Genomic DNA, 18,862 nt, shown 5'->3' on the forward strand with positions numbered 1-18,862 from the left:
GGTCCCCGGCACTTCAGTCCGGGAAATCGTTCCTACCTCTGAAATGGACAGTGATCACAACGGACGCCAGCCTATCCGGCTGGGGTGGAGTAATGGGAGTTCAGTCGACCCAGGGCCTCTGGTCGGTGGAGGAATCCAAGTTGCCAATCAGTCTGCTCGAACGCCCCATGGCGACTGCCGTTACGAGAGGACATTCTGTCTCAAGGTCCGATTTTTCCATCCTGCTTTACCATCGCTGGTTTTAACGGCATGGCTATTGAGAGCCAGGTGTTGAGGAACCGGGGTCTTTCAGACTCTGTGATCCCAACTATGCTGAGAGCGCGGAAATCTTCTTCTCTGAAGATATATCATCATACCTGGAAGGCCTACATCTCCATGTGATGAAGAGAAAGCATGGCGTCCGCGCTCCTTTTTCTATATCCAGGATCCTGCTGTTCCTACAGCAAGGAGTAGACCAGAAATTGGCTTTAAGCACCATTAAAGGACAAATATCAGCTTTGGCTGGCTTTTTTTCAGCGACCCCTAGCATCTCACTCTCTAGTGAGCACTTTTGTTCAAGAGGTTCGACATGTAGTTCCTCCGGTGCGTCCACCTTTACCCCCGTGGGATCTGAACCTGGTGTTATCGGCGCTTCAAAAACCGCCATTTGAAAATATCCAAGAGATCCCCTGTTGACTCTTTCCCAGAAAGTGGTCTTTCTAGTGGCCATCACATCGGCCAGGAGGGTTTCGGAAATGGCGGCCTTGTCTTGCAGTCACCCTATCTGGTTATCCACAGGATAAGGTGGTGTTGCGTCCGCAAACCTTTTTTGCCAAAGGTGGTTTTGACGTTCCACATCAATGAATACATTGTTACCATCTGTGTGTCCTAAGCCGACACATCCTAAGGAGGTGGCCCTTCATGCCCTGGACGTGGTTCGGGCTCTGAAGGTGTATTTGTCTGCAACGGCTCCCTTTCGGAAGTCAGACTCCTTGTTTGCTTCGGTGGCTGGTCCGAACAAAGGCATGGCGGTCTCATCGGCCACCATTACCAGGTGGATCAGACAGATTGTAGTACAGGCCTATGCCTTGGAGGGGCATGTGCCCCCTTTCTGGTCACGGCCCACTCCACAAGGGCAATCGGAACGTTTTGGGCCTTCCGACATCAAGCTTGTCTCGCTCAAGTGTGTGTAAAGTGGCGACTTGGTCGTCTGTTCACATTTTTGCAAAATTCTACAAGGTAGATGTCAGTGCATCGGCTGATGCCTGTTTTGGCCGCAAAGTTTTGCAAGCGGCTGTATAATTGCATTTGCACATTTTTTTTATTTATTTATTTTTTGGGTAAAAATGCAGTACTTTTAAGTAAAATGTACTGTTGCATTTGATACCGCAGTTCTGGTGCGGTTTGAGGGAAGTTTACACTAGTTCCCACATGCCATGGTGGATGATGTTTTATGCTGCTTTTCCCACCCCTCGTTTTGGCACTGCTTGGGGATGTCCCAATGGTCTAAAGAGAGGAGCTATGTCAGTCAGTGAATATAAGAGCAAATAGGATTTTTTGTACTCGTCGTAAAATCCTTTTTCTCTGTAATTCACCGACTGACACAGCACTGATATTTTTCTATGTGATACTGCTTGTTGACGTACTGAGGCTGCAGTAGCAAGCTGAGGGGCTGTTACCTCATGCCGACATTTACTTGTGCCACATGCTGATATAAAGAGTCATGGCCTGGCTCTCTGTGGTGCGGATAGAGATGTTCCTATATACACCATACCAGCACTGATTGCTGGTAGAAAGATCTCAAAGCTGCAGCAGGTGGAGGAATGTTTCTAATACTGAATTACAGCAGAATACACTGTATATGATATATCGTTATGGGATGTGTCTACAGCTCAGTAATGATTACATAAAGCAAGTAAGGGCAATATGTTTATCTCCTGTTGTGGCTGGAGGAGTAGAGCACAGACATGATTTTCATTTATAAGACTGTAACCTATATATCCTGTGTGTTACTGAGCAGTGAGGCTGGTTGCAGAATGAGGGGGTATGATTTATGTTGAAGTAGACTTGTTCACATTTAACGTGTACAGGCCACATTCACTTCAATCCCAAGGATTCATGGAAAATGTAGTTAGAGAGGTAAGGCATTTCACAAATGTAATAAATGTTTATGGTTTTTTGTAGGGGGTTTACTAAAAGGGGATTTTTTGACTATCACGGATTTATGCTTTAATGGCTGTGTGTTGGGTTATTTTGAGGGGACAGCAAATTTACACTGTTATACAAGCTGCACATTCACTACTTTACGTTGTATTTACATGGTCTCAAAGTGTAATTTTTTTCAGTGTTGTCACATGAAAAGATATAATAAAATATTTACAAAAATGTGAGAGGTGTACTCACTTTTGTGAGACGCTGTACTTAGTACTGATTATCTGATCAAGATGAATAATTACAAAACCGGGAAAATAATGCCCATTATTACTGCTCACATGTGTATGTTATAAACCATCTGTTTGTATAATATTACATCTGCTATGTTCAATCCAGCTATTGATCCATCTCCCTACCATGAGCCTAACACTACCCATCTTCTCTTAGGGAAGGAAAGTATGGTCATGCTGCATGTTTTACTCTGCAGCCAGGCTGCCTCCTCCCAGATGGAAGTAAGATGATGTCTGCAGCAGCCATGGTGGCGAACTTCACCAAGCCTGCACCCGCTCGGCCTTCTCTCTTGCGCCACGATGAGGTTAAGACTTATTTCCATGAGTTTGGACATGTTATGCACCAAATATGTGCTCAGGTCAGTGCCTTCTTTTAATTTTACCATTTTTACCAGTTAATTTTTTTCTTTTACAACAGACTGTAGTTTGGCACCCCTGGCTATTGAGCTGCACAATTATTCTTTAATGAATTCCAGCATGCGCCGTAGACAGCAGCGCGCAGGTACACTATCGCCGTTAGCAGCATGCCGCTGCTAACGGCGATATGCCGTTAGTGGCGGCTCCTGTGCGCATGCACGGGAGTGATGTCATCGCTGCTCCAGCGCTGTGAGTGGCCGGAGCAGCGATACCTGGAAGAAGATGGACGCTCCATACTACAAGGGACAGCAGTGACATCGCTGGCTCCTGTGTCAGGTAAGTGACACATAATGGGCTACTATGCGATGCATAGTAGCCCATTAAGCTTTACCTTTGCAGGGAGACAAAGAAGAAGTAAACCCATCAGGGTTTACTTCCTCTTTAAGGAACGATAAGCTGCATCATGATCTTGCATAATTTAGTCCTTTCAATGTTGTATAATGCCTGGTTGACCCTGCTTGTTCCAGTGTTCCTTTTTCTAAACTGACCATGCTAATCTTGGCTGCCAATCCATGACAGCGTGGTCAGTTACATGTTTCATCATCCTCCTCTCTGGGCAGCATGTCTATCTCCCCTTCCCTCCCTTTTGTGGTCTGTGTAAAGCTGCTCTCCTGCCTTGAAGGTTGGAGCATTCAGTACCTGCAGGCATCATTCCAGTATCAACATTTGAACAGCCACTCGATCACATCTGTGGGTGATGGAAGGGGATTACAAGGCCTGGGAGTGATCTGACCAGCGGTGGCATTGCACAGAGAGAGAGGGGCTGACCTTGTTCCTCCCTCTCTGTGACCCCAGAAACTGGAAGGGACGAGGATTCCTTCACTTCCAGTTACGGCTCCTTGTTTACCTGCCCGTTAGTGGCCGAGAAAGCAGCCAATCAGACCAATCTGTCTTGACTGCATTGGAGGACAGAGGGGTGATTTGGGGTCTAATAGACCCCTGATCTCTCCATTAAGAGGCCCTGTCACGGCCCATGCTGTTTAAAAATGAAGAGTTAAAGAGTGTAAAAAAAAAAAAAAAAAAAAAAGTTTTAGACAAAATATTTAAAAAAACAAAATTAAAGCGCCCCTGTGCTTATGCACAAATGCGAACGCCAGACCATCTGTGCATCCCTAAACTGGTAACCTGTAAAGGCATTTAAAGTGTTGCCTAATGAAGAATTTTAAGTACCGTAGTTTGGTGCCATTCTACGAGGGGATGACATTTTAAAGTGTGACATGTTAGCCATCTATTTACTCAGCATAACATTTTTTTTATATTTTACCAAAAAAATTGGTATTATATTGTGTTTGTGTACAATGAAATTCATTAAATTGTATTTTTTTCCCCCCAAAAATGTAATTTTATTCCATAGGGCCTCTGCTAATAAATATAATGTTTGGGGTTTCTAAGTAATTTTCTAGCAAAAAAAAAAAAGATTTTTACATGTATGTGAAGTGTCACAATTGGCCCGGTAGGCGAGTGGGTAAGGTGAGGGCGAATTCTCTCTTAGTCCTTGTACACACGGTCAGAGATTTTGACAACCAAATCCGTCGGAGTAATTCCGACGGATTAATTCTGGAAGAGGTCCCAAAGTGATGTTGCACATACACGGTCGGACTAAGTTGTCGGAAAATCCTGTACATAACGTGATGACGTTATTTCGTTACGATGGGACTACGTTCAGGCTAGTAGCCAATAGCTTTGGTCTAGGAATTTGATCTGAGCATGCATGGCACTTTGTCCGTCGGAGTAGGCTACACATGATCGGAGTATGTCCGATCGGAACATTTTATCGGAAAATTTTACCGGCAAGTTGGAAAAGTTGGTCCGTCGGATACTCCGACGGAAACAGTCCGATGCAGACCACAGACAGTCGGAATATCCGACAAAATGGTCCGATCGCAAACATTCCGTCGGAATCTCCGACCGCATGTACAAGGGCTTAGACTGCTGTCACCGTATCAGATGTCCTCATTGGAAGGTTCACTGTCGCCTCCTCTCCTGGTGACAGGACAAATACAGAAGGTAAATCTCCCCAACAAGGAAACAGATGAAAGAACTCACACAGGTTTTAACTCTTCCTTGTCCCTCTATCTACAACAAAGAAAATATGGGGTGTTCGTTTTCTACTGGTCCTAATTCAGTCTGCCTTTTGTTAAAGAGGTTTGGAGAAAGGGTATGCCTTCGTGTTACTACTTGACTTCAATATGCAATCTTCATTTCATATGCTTTTTTTAAATTTGTACCTCAGTAAATCATGCTAAGATGTATTCTAGATTTACAGTGGTGTGAAAAAGTGTTTGCCCCCTTCCTCATTTCCTGTTCCTTTGCATGTTTGTCACACTTAAGTGTTTCGGAACATCAAACCAATTTAAACAATAGTCAAGGACAACACAAGTAAACACAAAATGCAATTTGTAAATGAAGGTGTTTATTATTAAAGGTGAAAAAAAATCCAAACCATCATGGCCCTGTGTGAAAAAGTGATTGCCCCCCTTGTTAAAACATACTATAACTGTGGTTGTCCACACCTGAGTTCAATTTCTCTAGCCACACCCAGGCCTGATTATTGCCACACCTGTTCACAATCAAGGCATCACTTAAATAGGAGCTGCTTGACACAGTAAGGTCCACCAGAAGATCCTTAAAAGCTACACATCATGCCGAGACCCAAAGAAATTCAGGAACAATTGAGAAAGAAAGTAATTGAGATCTATCAGTCTGGAAAGGGTTATAAAGCCATTTCCAAAGCTTTGGGAATCCAGCGAACCACAGTGAGAGCCATTATCCACAAATGGCGAAGACATGGAACAGTGGTGAACCTTCCCAGGAGTGGCCGGCCGCCCAAAATTACCCCAAGAGCGCAGCGACGACTCATCCAAGAGGTCACAAAAGACCCCACAACAACGTCCAAGGAACTGCAGGCCTCACTTGCCTCAGTTAAGGTCAGCGTTCATGCCTCCACCATCAGGAAAAGACTGGGCAAAAATGGCCTGCATTGCAGAGTTCCAAGGAAAAACCCACTGCTGAGCAAAAAGAACATCAAAGCTCGTCTCAATTTCTCCACAACACATCTTGATGATCCCCAAGACTTTTGGGACAACATTCTGTGGACCGATGAGACAAAAGTGGAACTCTTTGGAAGGTGTGTGTCCAAGTATATCTGGCGTAGAAGGAACACTGCATTTCATAAAAAGAACATTATACCAACAGTAAAATATGGTGGTGGTAGTGTGATGGTCTGGGGCTGTTTTGCTGCTTCAGGACCTGGAAGACTTGCCGTGATAAAAGGAACTATGAATTCTGCTGTCTACCAAGAGATCCTGAAGGAAAATGTCCGACCATCTGTTCGTGTACTCAAGCTGAAACGAACTTGGGTTCTGCAGCAGGACAATGATCCTAAACACACCAGCAAGTCCACCACCGAATGGCTGAAGAAAAACAAAATGAAGACTTTGGAGTGGCCTAGCCAAAGTCCTGACCTGAATCCTATTGAGATGTTGTGGTATGACCTTAAAAAGGCCGTTCATGCTCTAAAACCCTCTAATGTAACTGAATTGGGACAATTCTGCAAAGATGAGTGGGCCAAAATTCCTCCAGGACGCTGTAAAAGCCTCATTGCACGTTATCGCAAACGCTTGGTTGCAGTTGTTGCTGCTAAGGGTGGCCCAACCAGTTATTAGGTTTAGGGGGCAATCACTTTTTCACACAGGGCCATGATGGTTTGGATTTTTTTTCACCTTTAATAATAAACACCTTCATTTACAAATTGCATTTTGTGTTTACTTGTGTTGTCCTTGACTATTGTTTAAATTGGTTTGATGTTCCGAAACACTTAAGTGTGACAAACATGCAAAGGAATAGGAAATGAGGAAGGGGGCAAACACTTTTTCACACCACTGTATATTGCACAGTGAGAGACTTAAAGTGATACCAAACGTACAATGTTATATTGCCAATATCCCTTCTATATAGGTATAAAGATCATGCCACTATATTTTAATATAGTTTCATAGTTAGGTTGAATAAAGACACCAGTTAAACCTGAGAGTGTCTACAATTGTCCCTATCCCTGAACATAAAGCGACGCAGTGCCGAATCGCAAAAAGTGGTCTGGTCTTTGACCAGCAAAATGTTCCGGGGCTGAAGTGGTTAAGCAATAAAAGCTGGAAACTGATTGGTTTCTATGCAGAGCTGCACCACATTTTGTGCACTCCTGTTTTAGTAAACTTTCCTTAGTGTTTTAGTGCTAAATACATACTAATTGCTGGAAAAGGGGTTTCTCATTGAGCCCTTTGCAGAACAGGTCACCTTTATGCAAACAGCACCCTCTAGTGCCAGTAACAGATTGTGTACAGCAAAAATGGACGCAAAGACAGATATACTCTACCAGATATGGAATTTAGAGAAAATTATGGACTCTTTGACTTTTAGTTGCAGACCTAGAGTGTACAAAGTACTCCCTAAATAAAAATGCAACAACATACCTTGGGTGTGCCTTGTACACCTTGCTCCATTTTCCCCACTGCAAAGTGTCGCCACATTTATCAGTAAGTCTTCAGCCCCTCCTATGTACATGGAAAATGAAAGGTACATTAAAATTTACAATGTGACAACGTTATTTTTACATTATATTTGCACTAATTTATTTATGTGCGCATCTAAGGATTACATGTTATTCATATTTATCCCATATTATTACTAAGGGTCTTTCTTCAAGTAATATTTAAACTTTTTTTTAATTTTTTTAAATTGTATTTTTCTCCTGTGACATGTCTCTAAAGGTTGCAGGTAGAAGGCATCTTCCACTGAGATCACCTAGAGCAGAGATGGCGAACCTTGGCACCCCAGATGTTTTGGAACTACATTTCCCATGATGCTCAACTTCAATGCAGAGTACATGAGCATCATGGGAAATGTAGTTCCAAAACATCTGGGGTACCAAGGTTCGCCATCACTGACCTAGGGTGATCAGAAATGGGTACAAATATTATGGTGCTCATAAAAACACCCACCCGCCTACCACTTTTTTTTTTCAAGAACATGAAAAAAACGTTATATATATACAGTATTTTGAAAATCATATTAAAAGGTAAGTAATAATACTGCAGGTATGGTGAGAAAAAGAAAGGGAATGGGGTGGGGTGGGACAGGGTGAAAGTGAGGGAGAGGGACAGAAAAAAAGAGAAAAAAACCCCTTTCCTCAACAGTCTTTTTTTTCTGACAAGGAAGGAGTTAATTTTTCTCTGGGAGGTAAAACAGTCCAAAAACGGCAGCCATCCAGTGGAAACTGAAACCGGTTCCTAATTTACAGTGATCAGAAATAGGTACCCGCCTTTTTTTTTTATTTTTTTACATTTGTGGCAGGAGGAGGATGAAAAGCAGCAAACGTCTGAATTTAAGTGAAGTTCAAATTAGTTTCTAAATAACTTTAGCATGCTTTGTTCCAGAAACATAATTTTAGTGTCCTTATAAACATGACAAACTTTATCCAAACATTATAAACAAGACAACTTATTTTTTTACCAGTGGTCATTTAAAAAAAGTTTTTTGTTGCATATTTTTGTTTATAAACTGAACATTTATCCTAAAAAACACGATCTATTTATTAATTATCTTGAGTAGTAACATTGTTTTGTGTTTACTATTTTTATTCAATTTTTAGAACAAAGAGTACAAAACGCATAACAATACAAAAAATAAAAATAAATAATAATAATCAAAGCCACAGTAGTTATCCTGAAATATACATAAAAAAGAAAAAAAAACATTAAAAATCCAGAGGGATTCCATATACCTCACATTATGCAATGAAAGCTGGTAATTGTATGTACAAACAGGGTAAGAAAATATAAGACAAGCCCTAATCTTTAAAGTAGTAAGATTGTTTTGTGTAAAATAGACTTGTCAGGTTTTTGCTGCGGTCTAATATTTTTTTATTTTTGTACAGGAGTTTTCTTTCTGAAGGTATTACTTTGTTTAGTAGTTTAATGTGTGCGTGCTGTAATGGACGCCGTAGCTGGGTCCTGGAAGGACGCTATATTTCCCCTCTGTTTGGGTTGTGCTCTCTTTAAGGGAATAAAATTGATTAACCCACAGCAGTGTCCTGTTTGGAAGGCTCCTGGCAGGGGAAGCTACCTGCCAGCAAGATCAAGCTCTGTTTGGATAGAGACAGCTATTCTGAACTGTGCAAGTCGGTGAGACTAAAAACTTTTTCCTTTGTGTTTTTGGCTGCTGTAAAGCGATTTAAGTTTAATAAACCCTTTGTTGTGAGCAAAGCCTGTGTCCTGCGATCTACCTGGTCCCCCGAACATTACAAGTGGTGCTCGAATGCGGGCAGGACAAAGTAACAGGCGTTTTTTCTTGCTATTTTTTTTTTTTTTTTGTGTGGATTTGAACTGACATTTAAAGGGACAGTACAGTGAATTTATGTCCTGGGTTAAAGCTGCACAACTACGGAAAGCTGAAACCATGGAGGAGCTAATTAAACAGCTGTCCTTGGCGAATATACAAGCGCAGACCCGCCATGAGGAAGCTAATCAGCGCTTGGCAACCCAGCTGGAGGTACAAAAAACGCAGCTGGAGGTACAAAAAACGCAGCACAACGAGGCACTGGCTTTGCAGCAAGAAAATACTCGCCTGTTGGTGGCCCAGTTAGCAGCCCAGCAAGCGACCCAACAAGGGGTTATGCAGGCTCAGATGGCGGCCTTAAAAGAAGCAGTGCAGCAGCTGTCTCAGGGCCGTGAACAAGTGGCCGTTGCCCCTGGCAACCAGGTGACCATAAGGGCAAGCCATTTCTTGCAGAAGTTGTCCCTGAGTGATGACGTAGAGGCGTTTCTGGCAACATTTGAGAGGACGGCAGAGCGAGAAGGGTGGCCCCAGGACCAGTGGGCCGGCTTAATTGCTCCTTTCCTCACCGGAGATTCTCAAAAAGCCTATTTTGACCTACCACCAGAAGATGCTAAAAATTATCAAAAACTAAAGGCAGAAATACTGGCTCGGTTGGGGGTGACTACGGCCGTTCGGGCCCAACGAGTGCACCAATGGAAGTATCGTTCAAACCGGCCACCGCGATCTCAAATGCATGACCTGGTGCAACTAGTAAAAAAAATGGCTGCAGCCTGAAGTGTTGTCTGGCCCCCAAATTGTGGAGCGGGTCGTGCTGGACCGATACTTAAGGTCACTGCCAGATGACCTTCAACGGTGGGTCAGCCATGGAGACCCCAAAACCGCGAACTGCCTTGTTGAGATGGTGGAACGATATACGGTGGTGGAGGATCTGCTTGGCCCCACCAAGCGTCAAGGGCCCAGTCTGCCACGGCCCTTCCGACCAACTGCCGCCCTTCGAAAGGATGTCCTCAGGAGCCCTGGAACCAACCCCCCGGAAGGCCAAGAGTCACACCCGTTACCCCCTCAGCGACCTGTTCCTGATCGGAGAGGAGGGGATGTACAATGTTGGCGATGTCATGCCTGGGGCCATACCCCGGCCCACTGCCCATTGCAGGAAGAACCCATGGAATGCGGGGTTCTTCGGAGGGGGTCTTTTTATGCCCATAAATCGTGTACAACACATCTTGACCTTGGAGAGAGGAATTTTGAGTGTGAAGTCCAAGTGAACAACCACCCTGCATGGGCCTTGCTGGACTCTGGAAGCATGGTAACCCTGGTTCACCCTAGAGTAATTGGGAAGATCGGTCCGGTAAGCAAAATTTTGCGGGTTGTGTGCATTCATGGGGACACTAGAGAGTACCCTCTCATCTCGGTGTCCATCTCCACAGCATGTGGCACTGGTACTCAAGAGGTGGGGGTGGTAAAGAACTTGGTACATGACGTTATCATAGGACGAGACTGTCCATTATTTGCAAAACTTTGGAGACAAGGAGAACTATCTGAAAGGTCCAGAGACTGGGAAGAAACTAGTCCCTCTGTTCCTGTTGTAGAGGGTAATAACCCTGAGATGCCACATGTTCATAATATGGACCCAGTTGATAAAAACGCCAAGACTTTGGTTAATAATGATGAAAATAGTGCTGATACTGTTAAAGATGTCAATATGTGGGGTTCTCAGACCTACCTGAACACTGAGGGGGGGGAACCTTCCCCGCTTCAGGTAATGCTGGGGGAAGACAATGAGGAAATGGCCTCTACCCCTGACTTGCCAGATTTGGGTGTTCCCCAGGGGGCATTTGGTACTGCCCAGATGCAGGACCCCACTTTGGCCAGGGCACGGGAACAGGTTGTAGTAATAAATGGGGAGCCCCAAGAGCCAGGTGCTAATGAGCGGTGGCCACATTTTTCAATATGTAATGAATTGCTTTATCGGGTTACTAAAGTGAGAGAAAATGTGGTAGAACAATTATTGGTACCCCAACAATATAGACGCAAGGTCCTGGACCTGGCCCATGATGATGTTTTAGGGGGACACCTGGGAGTTGAAAAGACGGAGGCACGGATCGCCGACCGGTTTTACTGGCCAGGCTTGAAAGCAGAGGTAAGGAGATACTGTACCTCTTATCCCACCTGTCAGTTGACCGCTCCGGCGACCCATTTCCGGAGCCCGTTGGTCCCTCTGCCCATAATTGAGGTCCCATTCGAGAGGATAGCCATGGATATAGTGGGTCCCTTGGTAAAGTCGGCTCGAGGTCATTCTTACATACTAGTGATCCTCGACTATGCCACTCGATATCCTGAGGCGCTACCCCTGCGGAATACCTCCTCTAAGGCTATTGCACGGGAGTTATTCCAGTTGTTTACACGGACAGGTTTTCCCAAGGAAATACTCACAGACCAGGGCACCCCGTTTATGTCGAAGGTTATGGCTGATGTATGCAAACTGTTCCGGATTAAACAGCTGCGCACATCGGTCTACCATCCCCAAACAGATGGATTGGTAGAACGTTTTAATAAGACCCTTAAGTCTATGCTCAAGAGAGTGGTACAAAGGGATGGGAAAGACTGGGACTGCCTGTTACCAGCTCTCCTGTTTGCTATCCGAGAAGTGCCCCAGGCCTCCACTGGGTTTTCGCCCTTTGAATTGGTATATGGGCGGAGACCTCGCGGATTACTGGACTTTGTTAAAGAAGAATGGGAAAGTGAATCAATTCAGCATAAAAGTGTTCTTGAATATGTCTCTCAAATGCAGGAGAGGATCCGAACTGTGATGCCGCTAGTTAAGGAACACTTACAAAAAGCCCAGGAGGCTCAACGACTGGTCTATAATAGGGCAGCCAAAATTAGGAACTTCCAAGTGGGGGATCGAGTAGCAGTGTTGATTCCCACTGTGGAAAGTAAATTCTTGGCCAGATGGCAAGGCCCTTTCGAGGTTGTAGAAAAAGTGGGAGAGGTAAATTATAGAGTCCACCAGCCAGGCAAGAGGAAACCCTTCCAGATATATCATGTAAACTTGTTAAAGCCCTGGACAGACAGGGAACCAGTGACCTCCCTGGCTAGTACAAAACTTGAGCCTCGGGTTGGGGTGGAGAGTGTCCAAGTAGCAAATACCCTGTCTAAAACCCAAAGTCAGCAGGCAAAGGAGTTCTTGCAGAGAAATAAAGAAAAATTTTCAGACTTGCCAGGGCTCACTAGTGTTATAGAGCATGATATTGTCACAGAACCAGGAGTCAAAGTTTTTGTCCGGCCCTACCGCATCCCAGAGGCTCAAAGGAAGGCCGTTTCAGAGGAAGTTAAAAAGATGTTAGACCTAGGGATTATTGAGGAATCGCAGAGTGAGTGGTCGAGCCCGATTGTGTTGGTACCGAAGCCCAACGGGACTCTGCGATTCTGCAATGATTTCCGGAAACTTAATGAAGTTTCCCGGTTTGATGCCTACCCCATGCCCCGGGTAGATGAGCTTATCGAGAGACTAGGTCCAGCCAGGTATATCACTACGTTAGACCTTACCAAGGGGTATTGGCAAAGACCTCACCGGAAGTATGCCTCAGTATACTTGGACGATATAGTCATTTTTAGCCAAGACTGGGAATCACATTTGCCCAAAGTGCAGGCAGTGCTGGACTCTCTTTGGAAGGAGGGGTTTACAATAAACCCTGAAAAATGTGCTTTGGGAATGGAGGAGGTGAAATACCTGGGTTATATCGTGGGTAGAGGGGTAGTGAAACCTCAGGTCAACAAGATAGAGGCTATACAGAATTGGCCCCGCCCCCTCACAAAAAAGCAGGTACGTGCATTCCTGGGCATGGTGGGATACTACAGGAGGTTTGTACCCAACTTTGCCACATTGGCGGCTCCGTTGACCGATCTGACTAAGGGTCGGAAATCGGTCATGGTGGAGTGGAATGCAGACGCTGAGAAGGCTTTTTTGGAGCTCGAGTCGGCGCTGTGCCAACACCCTGTCCTGGTAGCACCTAATTTTTCAGAAGAGTTTGTTGTCCAGACTGATGCTTCCGATGTAGGATTGGGAGCGGTGTTGTCACAGGTTATTCATGGCGAGGAACACCCGATAGTCTTCCTCAGCAGGAAGTTAACACCAGCAGAGAAAAACTATGCCATAATTGAACGAGAGTGTCTGGCCATTAAGTGGGCTCTGGAATCCCTCAGATATTACCTTTTGGGGAGGAAGTTTAGGTTGATTTCTGACCATGCCCCTTTAACATGGCTGAGACAGGGAAAAGGGACTAATGCCAGGGTTACCCGGTGGTTCCTGGCACTCCAGGAATTTAAATTTGTGGTGGAGCATAGGCCCGGGAGACTGCATCAAAATGCAGATGCCCTCTCCCGAGTCCATTGTTTGAGCTCCACTGTTGCCTCCACCTCCTTGGCGTTGGGGCACAGGGGGGGGATATGTAATGGACGCCATGGCTGGGTCCTGGAAGGACGCTATATTTCCCCTCTGTTTGGGTTGTGCTCTCTTTAAGGGAATAAAATTGATTAACCCACCTGTTAAGGAAGTGTCTTTAAAAAGCAAGATAGGAAGTTGTAGATGGGTGTGGAGGAGTGGAGAACACATGGTGGATGGTGTTTGGTGTTTGTTCTGGGTTACAGCAACTGAAGTGGACAGCAGTGTCCTGTTTGGAAGGCTCCTGGCAGGGGAAGCTACCTGCCAGCAAGATCAAGCTCTGTTTGGATAGAGACAGCTATTCTGAACTGTGCAAGTCGGTGAGACTAAAAACTTTTTCCTTTGTGTTTTTGGCTGCTGTAAAGCGATTTAAGTTTAATAAACCCTTTGTTGTGAGCAAAGCCTGTGTCCTGCGATCTACCTGGTCCCCCGAACATTACAGTGCGTATACTGTGTATATATACAATATATGTATGGTGTTATATAATGCTTTTATTTACAGTTAGATAAATGTATAGTGTTTTTTTTTTTATATATTTTCTTTTTCAGTATGTTTGTTTTTTTATTACTTGTTTAAAATCAGGAATAACTTTTATTGAACAAATTCAAGCGTACAGATTCCAGAAATGCTCACATTACAGTACAGAACAGAAAAATGGTGGTGAACCGTGCACCCTTAGGGTATATTGTATAATAAAGTAAACAACCACTGGGTATCCCCAGTGGGTGATGGTAACAATACTATACAAATGTGATAAACAATTTTATATAGTGAAAATGAATGAGCATAGAAATGACCACCCAATATCCAGGTGGATACAAAAAAAATGTGTGCAATGTCCAAAGAATAAGTGTATAAATATTCATCAAATTCCAATGGTGCAGAGATCTTGTGGATCTCAACAAGCAAGTGACTGTAAATCTTCCTCCACCAACATCGGTCACTGTCTAATCACCAGATATATATGACCCCTATTACAGAAGTCATATACAGCATTAGGGTGCAAGATGTTCCCATGATCCGCCACCGTACCTGGAAATGGAGCCTCCAATCGATCATTAAAAGAAAGGACACCTGCCAAATCTCCAAACAGGATCAAAAAATGAAAAGAACAGTCTCCCATGGTGAAGTATGTTTTGTTAAAATTAACCACTAAAAACACTTTAACAAGTGTACAAAGTTTAAAAGGGCAAGTGGGGACGCCATTATGCACTCCACCTGCGATTCACTGTGAGCGACACTGTCACTAGGTGACACGCAGAGGAGGGGGATGGGACACAAACAAGCAGGCTGCGGATGACGGAGGCACGTAACTGACCACAGTGTCAGGTCTCAGCAGCCATGATTACTGTGGTCAGTTTACATAGGGGAGGGGAGAAACTGGCATGATTAGCCAGGTTTTTTTAGGTGTTACAAGGGTCCAAATTACACAGCACAAGCACCATGTTGTATAAAATACTTTAAAGGAGCAGGATCCATTTTTTTTTTGGGGGGGGTTAAAAAACACTTTAAGTTGACCGCTCATCTCAAAGCAATGAGTGTGGTTGATGATGGTGCCATCATGTGGTGATTCATGATATAGCCTTACCATGATATAGTCTTACCCCAATTATAGGGAACAGTTTCCCATACTGCATAATATTAATTAGATTGAATTTGATTTAGAGCACCTTGTACAATATGATTATACATTACATAGATAAATGCAATTTAATAATTAGACAAAAAAAACTGTTCAAATCTATATAAACATTGATACCAGCAGGATTGAGTGTATTTAGTCTAAAAATCAATTCAGTTTAATTTCTAGATAACATTTGAATCAGGTTTCCCCCCTCTCCAATGGGGTTCTACCCGATCAATGCCAAAAAAGGTGGCTAAACTCGGATTCTTGTTATGATGTACCCTGAAATGGTATGAAAGGCTGTGCTTGGCCTTTCAATTAAGCACAATAATCAATGAATAGCCTTTCAAACCAATTCAGGGTGAATCATAACAAGAATCCAAGTTTAGCCACCTTTTTTTGGCATTGATCAGGACGAACCCCATTGGAGAGGGCGAAATATGACCCAAAGGATGTCTATAAATGAAAGTGGATTTTTAGATTAAATACACTCAATTCTGCTGGTATCAATGTTGATATAGATTTGAAAGTTTTTTTGTCTAATTATTAAATTGCATTTATCTATGTAATGTATAATCTTATTGTACAAGGTACTCTAAATCAAGTTCACTCTAATATTATGCAATATGGGAAACTTTCCCTATAATTGGAGTAAGGCTATATCATGAATCGCCACATGATGGCGCCATCATCGACCATACTCATTGCTTTGAGAGTGTATTGAACTTAAAGCGCAGGTCCGGCCATTTAAAAAAAAAAAAAGAAAAAAGTCAGCAACTACAAACACTGCAGCTGCTGACTTTTAATAAGGGCACTTACCTGTCCAGCGAGCCTGTGATGTCGGCCCCCCCGAGGCCGATCCGTCCATCGCATCGGGGGCCGGTGCCGCCATCCTAACTAAGGGAAACAGGCAGTGGAGCTTTGCGGCTTCACTGCCCATTTCCTACTGCGCATGCACGAGTCGCGCAGCGCTTTGTGAATGGCCCTGTTGTTTTCTGGGACAAACACATGTCCCAGAATACAATGGGGCAGCTCACCAAAGAAGAGGAAGTGACAGAGCAGCGCAGCGGAAGAGGCAGATTAGGAAGACTGCCTAGCAACAAGGGTTTCTGGTAAGTAAAAAAAATATTTTTTTTTATATATTTCTTGTAGAATTGTAATGTCATTTTTTATTTAGGGTGGACCTCCACTTTAATTTGGTAATGGAAAATACCTCCTGTCTCTACTAGGTGTTGTGTGTCAAGTATATGCAATAATAAAAAAGGTATTTATTTTTAGAATATTAATTTAATTTAGTACAAATAGGTTGAGAATTGGATCAAAGCGTACATCCCTGTTTTAAGTATAAGTAAATTGTTCACAAATTGAGGATTGAATTGGATTACAGATCCTTTATTGGGTGGCATTATATAACTATTGGAGGTGATGTGTCTGGTAATGTGACCCCCTGATGACGTCAGACGTGCTGACGAAACCCGTTGGGTATGATCGAGCGTGACGCGTCTCTTCCGCCCACAGTGGAGCACATAACGGCGTCCCTGCATCCATTTGCTCTTTTAAACTTTGTACACTTGTTGAAGTGTTTTTAGCGCTTCATTTTTTAATGTACTTCACCAAGGGAGACTGTTCCTTTATCATTTTTTGATCCTGTTTGCAGATTTTGTGGGTATCCTTTCTTTTGATGATCGATTTGGAGGCTCCATTGCCAGGTACTGTGACAGATCATGGGAACATCCTGCACCCTAATGCTGTATGTGACTTCTGTAATGGGGGTCATGTATATCTGTTAAGTAGACTGAGTGACCGGTGTTGGTGGAGGAAGATTTACAGTCACTTGTTTGTTGGGATTCAAAAGATCACTGCACCATTGGAATTATTTGATATAATGTATCTTGTTAAACCCATGTCTCCCGCATTTCCCCCAAGTAAACAGACATAGTCACCGTCCTCACGTTTTTAGCTCCATCGCTCGACTGCCTCTCCCGCGTACGGCCACTTGGTTTTTATTCATGAACAATGAAAGGAAATTACAAATAGGAAGTCATGGTCCCAACAGCGAATCATTTTTTTAATGCAAAATGACATCACAGGAAATGACCACACAGGAAATGACAACACTAAAGAGGAGGGCATCCACAGGAGTGGGAGGGAGAAGTGCGTGTCTCATCCACTTGAGACATGTACACTGCCCTCTACACAGCCACATGCATGCACAGCCACCATCTTGGTCAGCATGGAGCCCACTGAATACTGCTCAGAGTAACCAGTATCTAGTAAGGTCATTCTACTTGTTCTTACAGGCTTGAGAAGATCTGCAGGAACATTGCTACGGCTGGTGTCAATGTATGGTACGAGTATATTAAGGCAGATATCCATGTCCCCTTATTAAAGCAGATGTGTATCCAAAAGGGAAAAAGCGTGTGCCTATCTGAACAGGGTGACCCGTTCGGATCACGGATCGGTGACGATCCGTTGCACCCCTAGTAGAATCGCAGCGATCCTGCCCACAATCTCAAGTTACAAGATGTGAATGAGGCCTAAATAAAGCACTAAACAATTCATATTAGAAATCGATATGTTTTTCCCTGGCTGTGGTGCTACAGCTGACTTCCTGCATTGCATTTGGGTTTGTCCTCTTGTTCATAACTTTTAGTCAGAGGTCAATACTTCTATTTTATTTGGCCCTGGATCTTTTCAATATATTGCCCCCCAAGAACTGCCTATTAGGATTTTTTTTGTGATTTACCCACTTCCAAATATGCTAAAAGCCTGCGGTGTATCCTTTATTTCTATGCCAGGAAAATCTTTTGCAATCATGGAAGGCCCTTTGCTTTCTTCAACTGATACCCGGCTGAAATTGTTTTAATTGCTAGTCTCAAGCTTTACAAACGTACCTTTTGAACTTCGGAAAAAAACACAGATGTTTGATAGAATCTGGGATCGGTGGGTCAATAGTTGACTTACCCTTGCCTCTAATTTAGAGTACAAAGGGAGTACCAAATCTTATATTCATACTGGCAGTCTTAGTGCCTGGCTAGTTGAGGGAACCCCTGGCCATTACATTTACAGATGACCTGAAGGAATGTGTGTTTTTTTTTTTTGTTTTTTTGTGTGTGTGTGTTCACCGCCCCCCCCCCCCCCCCCCCCTCGCAAAACTGCAGTTTCTCTCTAACAAGTGCACAGGTTAATTGACAAACCTTAGTAAGCAGTTATTGCTTTTGGCAAGAGATCTAAAAATAAAAGAAATAGTCTTTTCTTTGTGGAGGTATGCTGGGTCACATTCACTAGGAGGTGCTGTGTGATAAGCTATACACCAGGCCTTCAGACGCAGTCCATGATGGCTGTGTGCTATTGGTGTGAAAAGTCAGAACAAATGTATATGAAGAATATACATGAGAGGTTTTAAGTCTCCCTTTTGCATGGTGCCATACGCTTACTTGTTCATAAGTATGAGTGTTACTTTTTGTACAATACAAACTATTTCAGTCGTTTTTACTTTTTTAGCTTTCATCACACTTTATTTTACCCTAAGGTACTTTTATTTCCACAGGTCATATTATTTTACATGGGCTTGCCAGCTGTTTTTTTTTTTTTTTTTTTTTGTGGTCATTGCCGGTCAC

General features: G+C 43.5%; 1 protein-coding gene across 2 annotated transcripts in view; it reads left to right on the top strand.

The window, feature by feature from the left end:
• NLN (neurolysin) overlaps nucleotides 1-18,862 on the top strand; it is a 146,949-nt gene that overhangs the window by 75,279 nt on the left and 52,808 nt on the right. For both annotated transcript variants that reach the window (XM_077462645.1, XM_077462646.1), the window contains one exon: nucleotides 2,581-2,782. In XM_077462645.1, coding sequence (XP_077318771.1) covers nucleotides 2,581-2,782 — 202 coding nt within the window. The remainder of the gene's footprint in view (nucleotides 1-2,580; nucleotides 2,783-18,862) is intronic.

Source organism: Lithobates pipiens, unplaced genomic scaffold (genome assembly GCF_037356315.1).
Source record: "Lithobates pipiens isolate NorthernLeopardFrog02 unplaced genomic scaffold, aLitPip1_a1.2 Scaffold_3, whole genome shotgun sequence".
NCBI classification, from domain to species: Eukaryota; Metazoa; Chordata; class Amphibia; order Anura; family Ranidae; genus Lithobates; species Lithobates pipiens.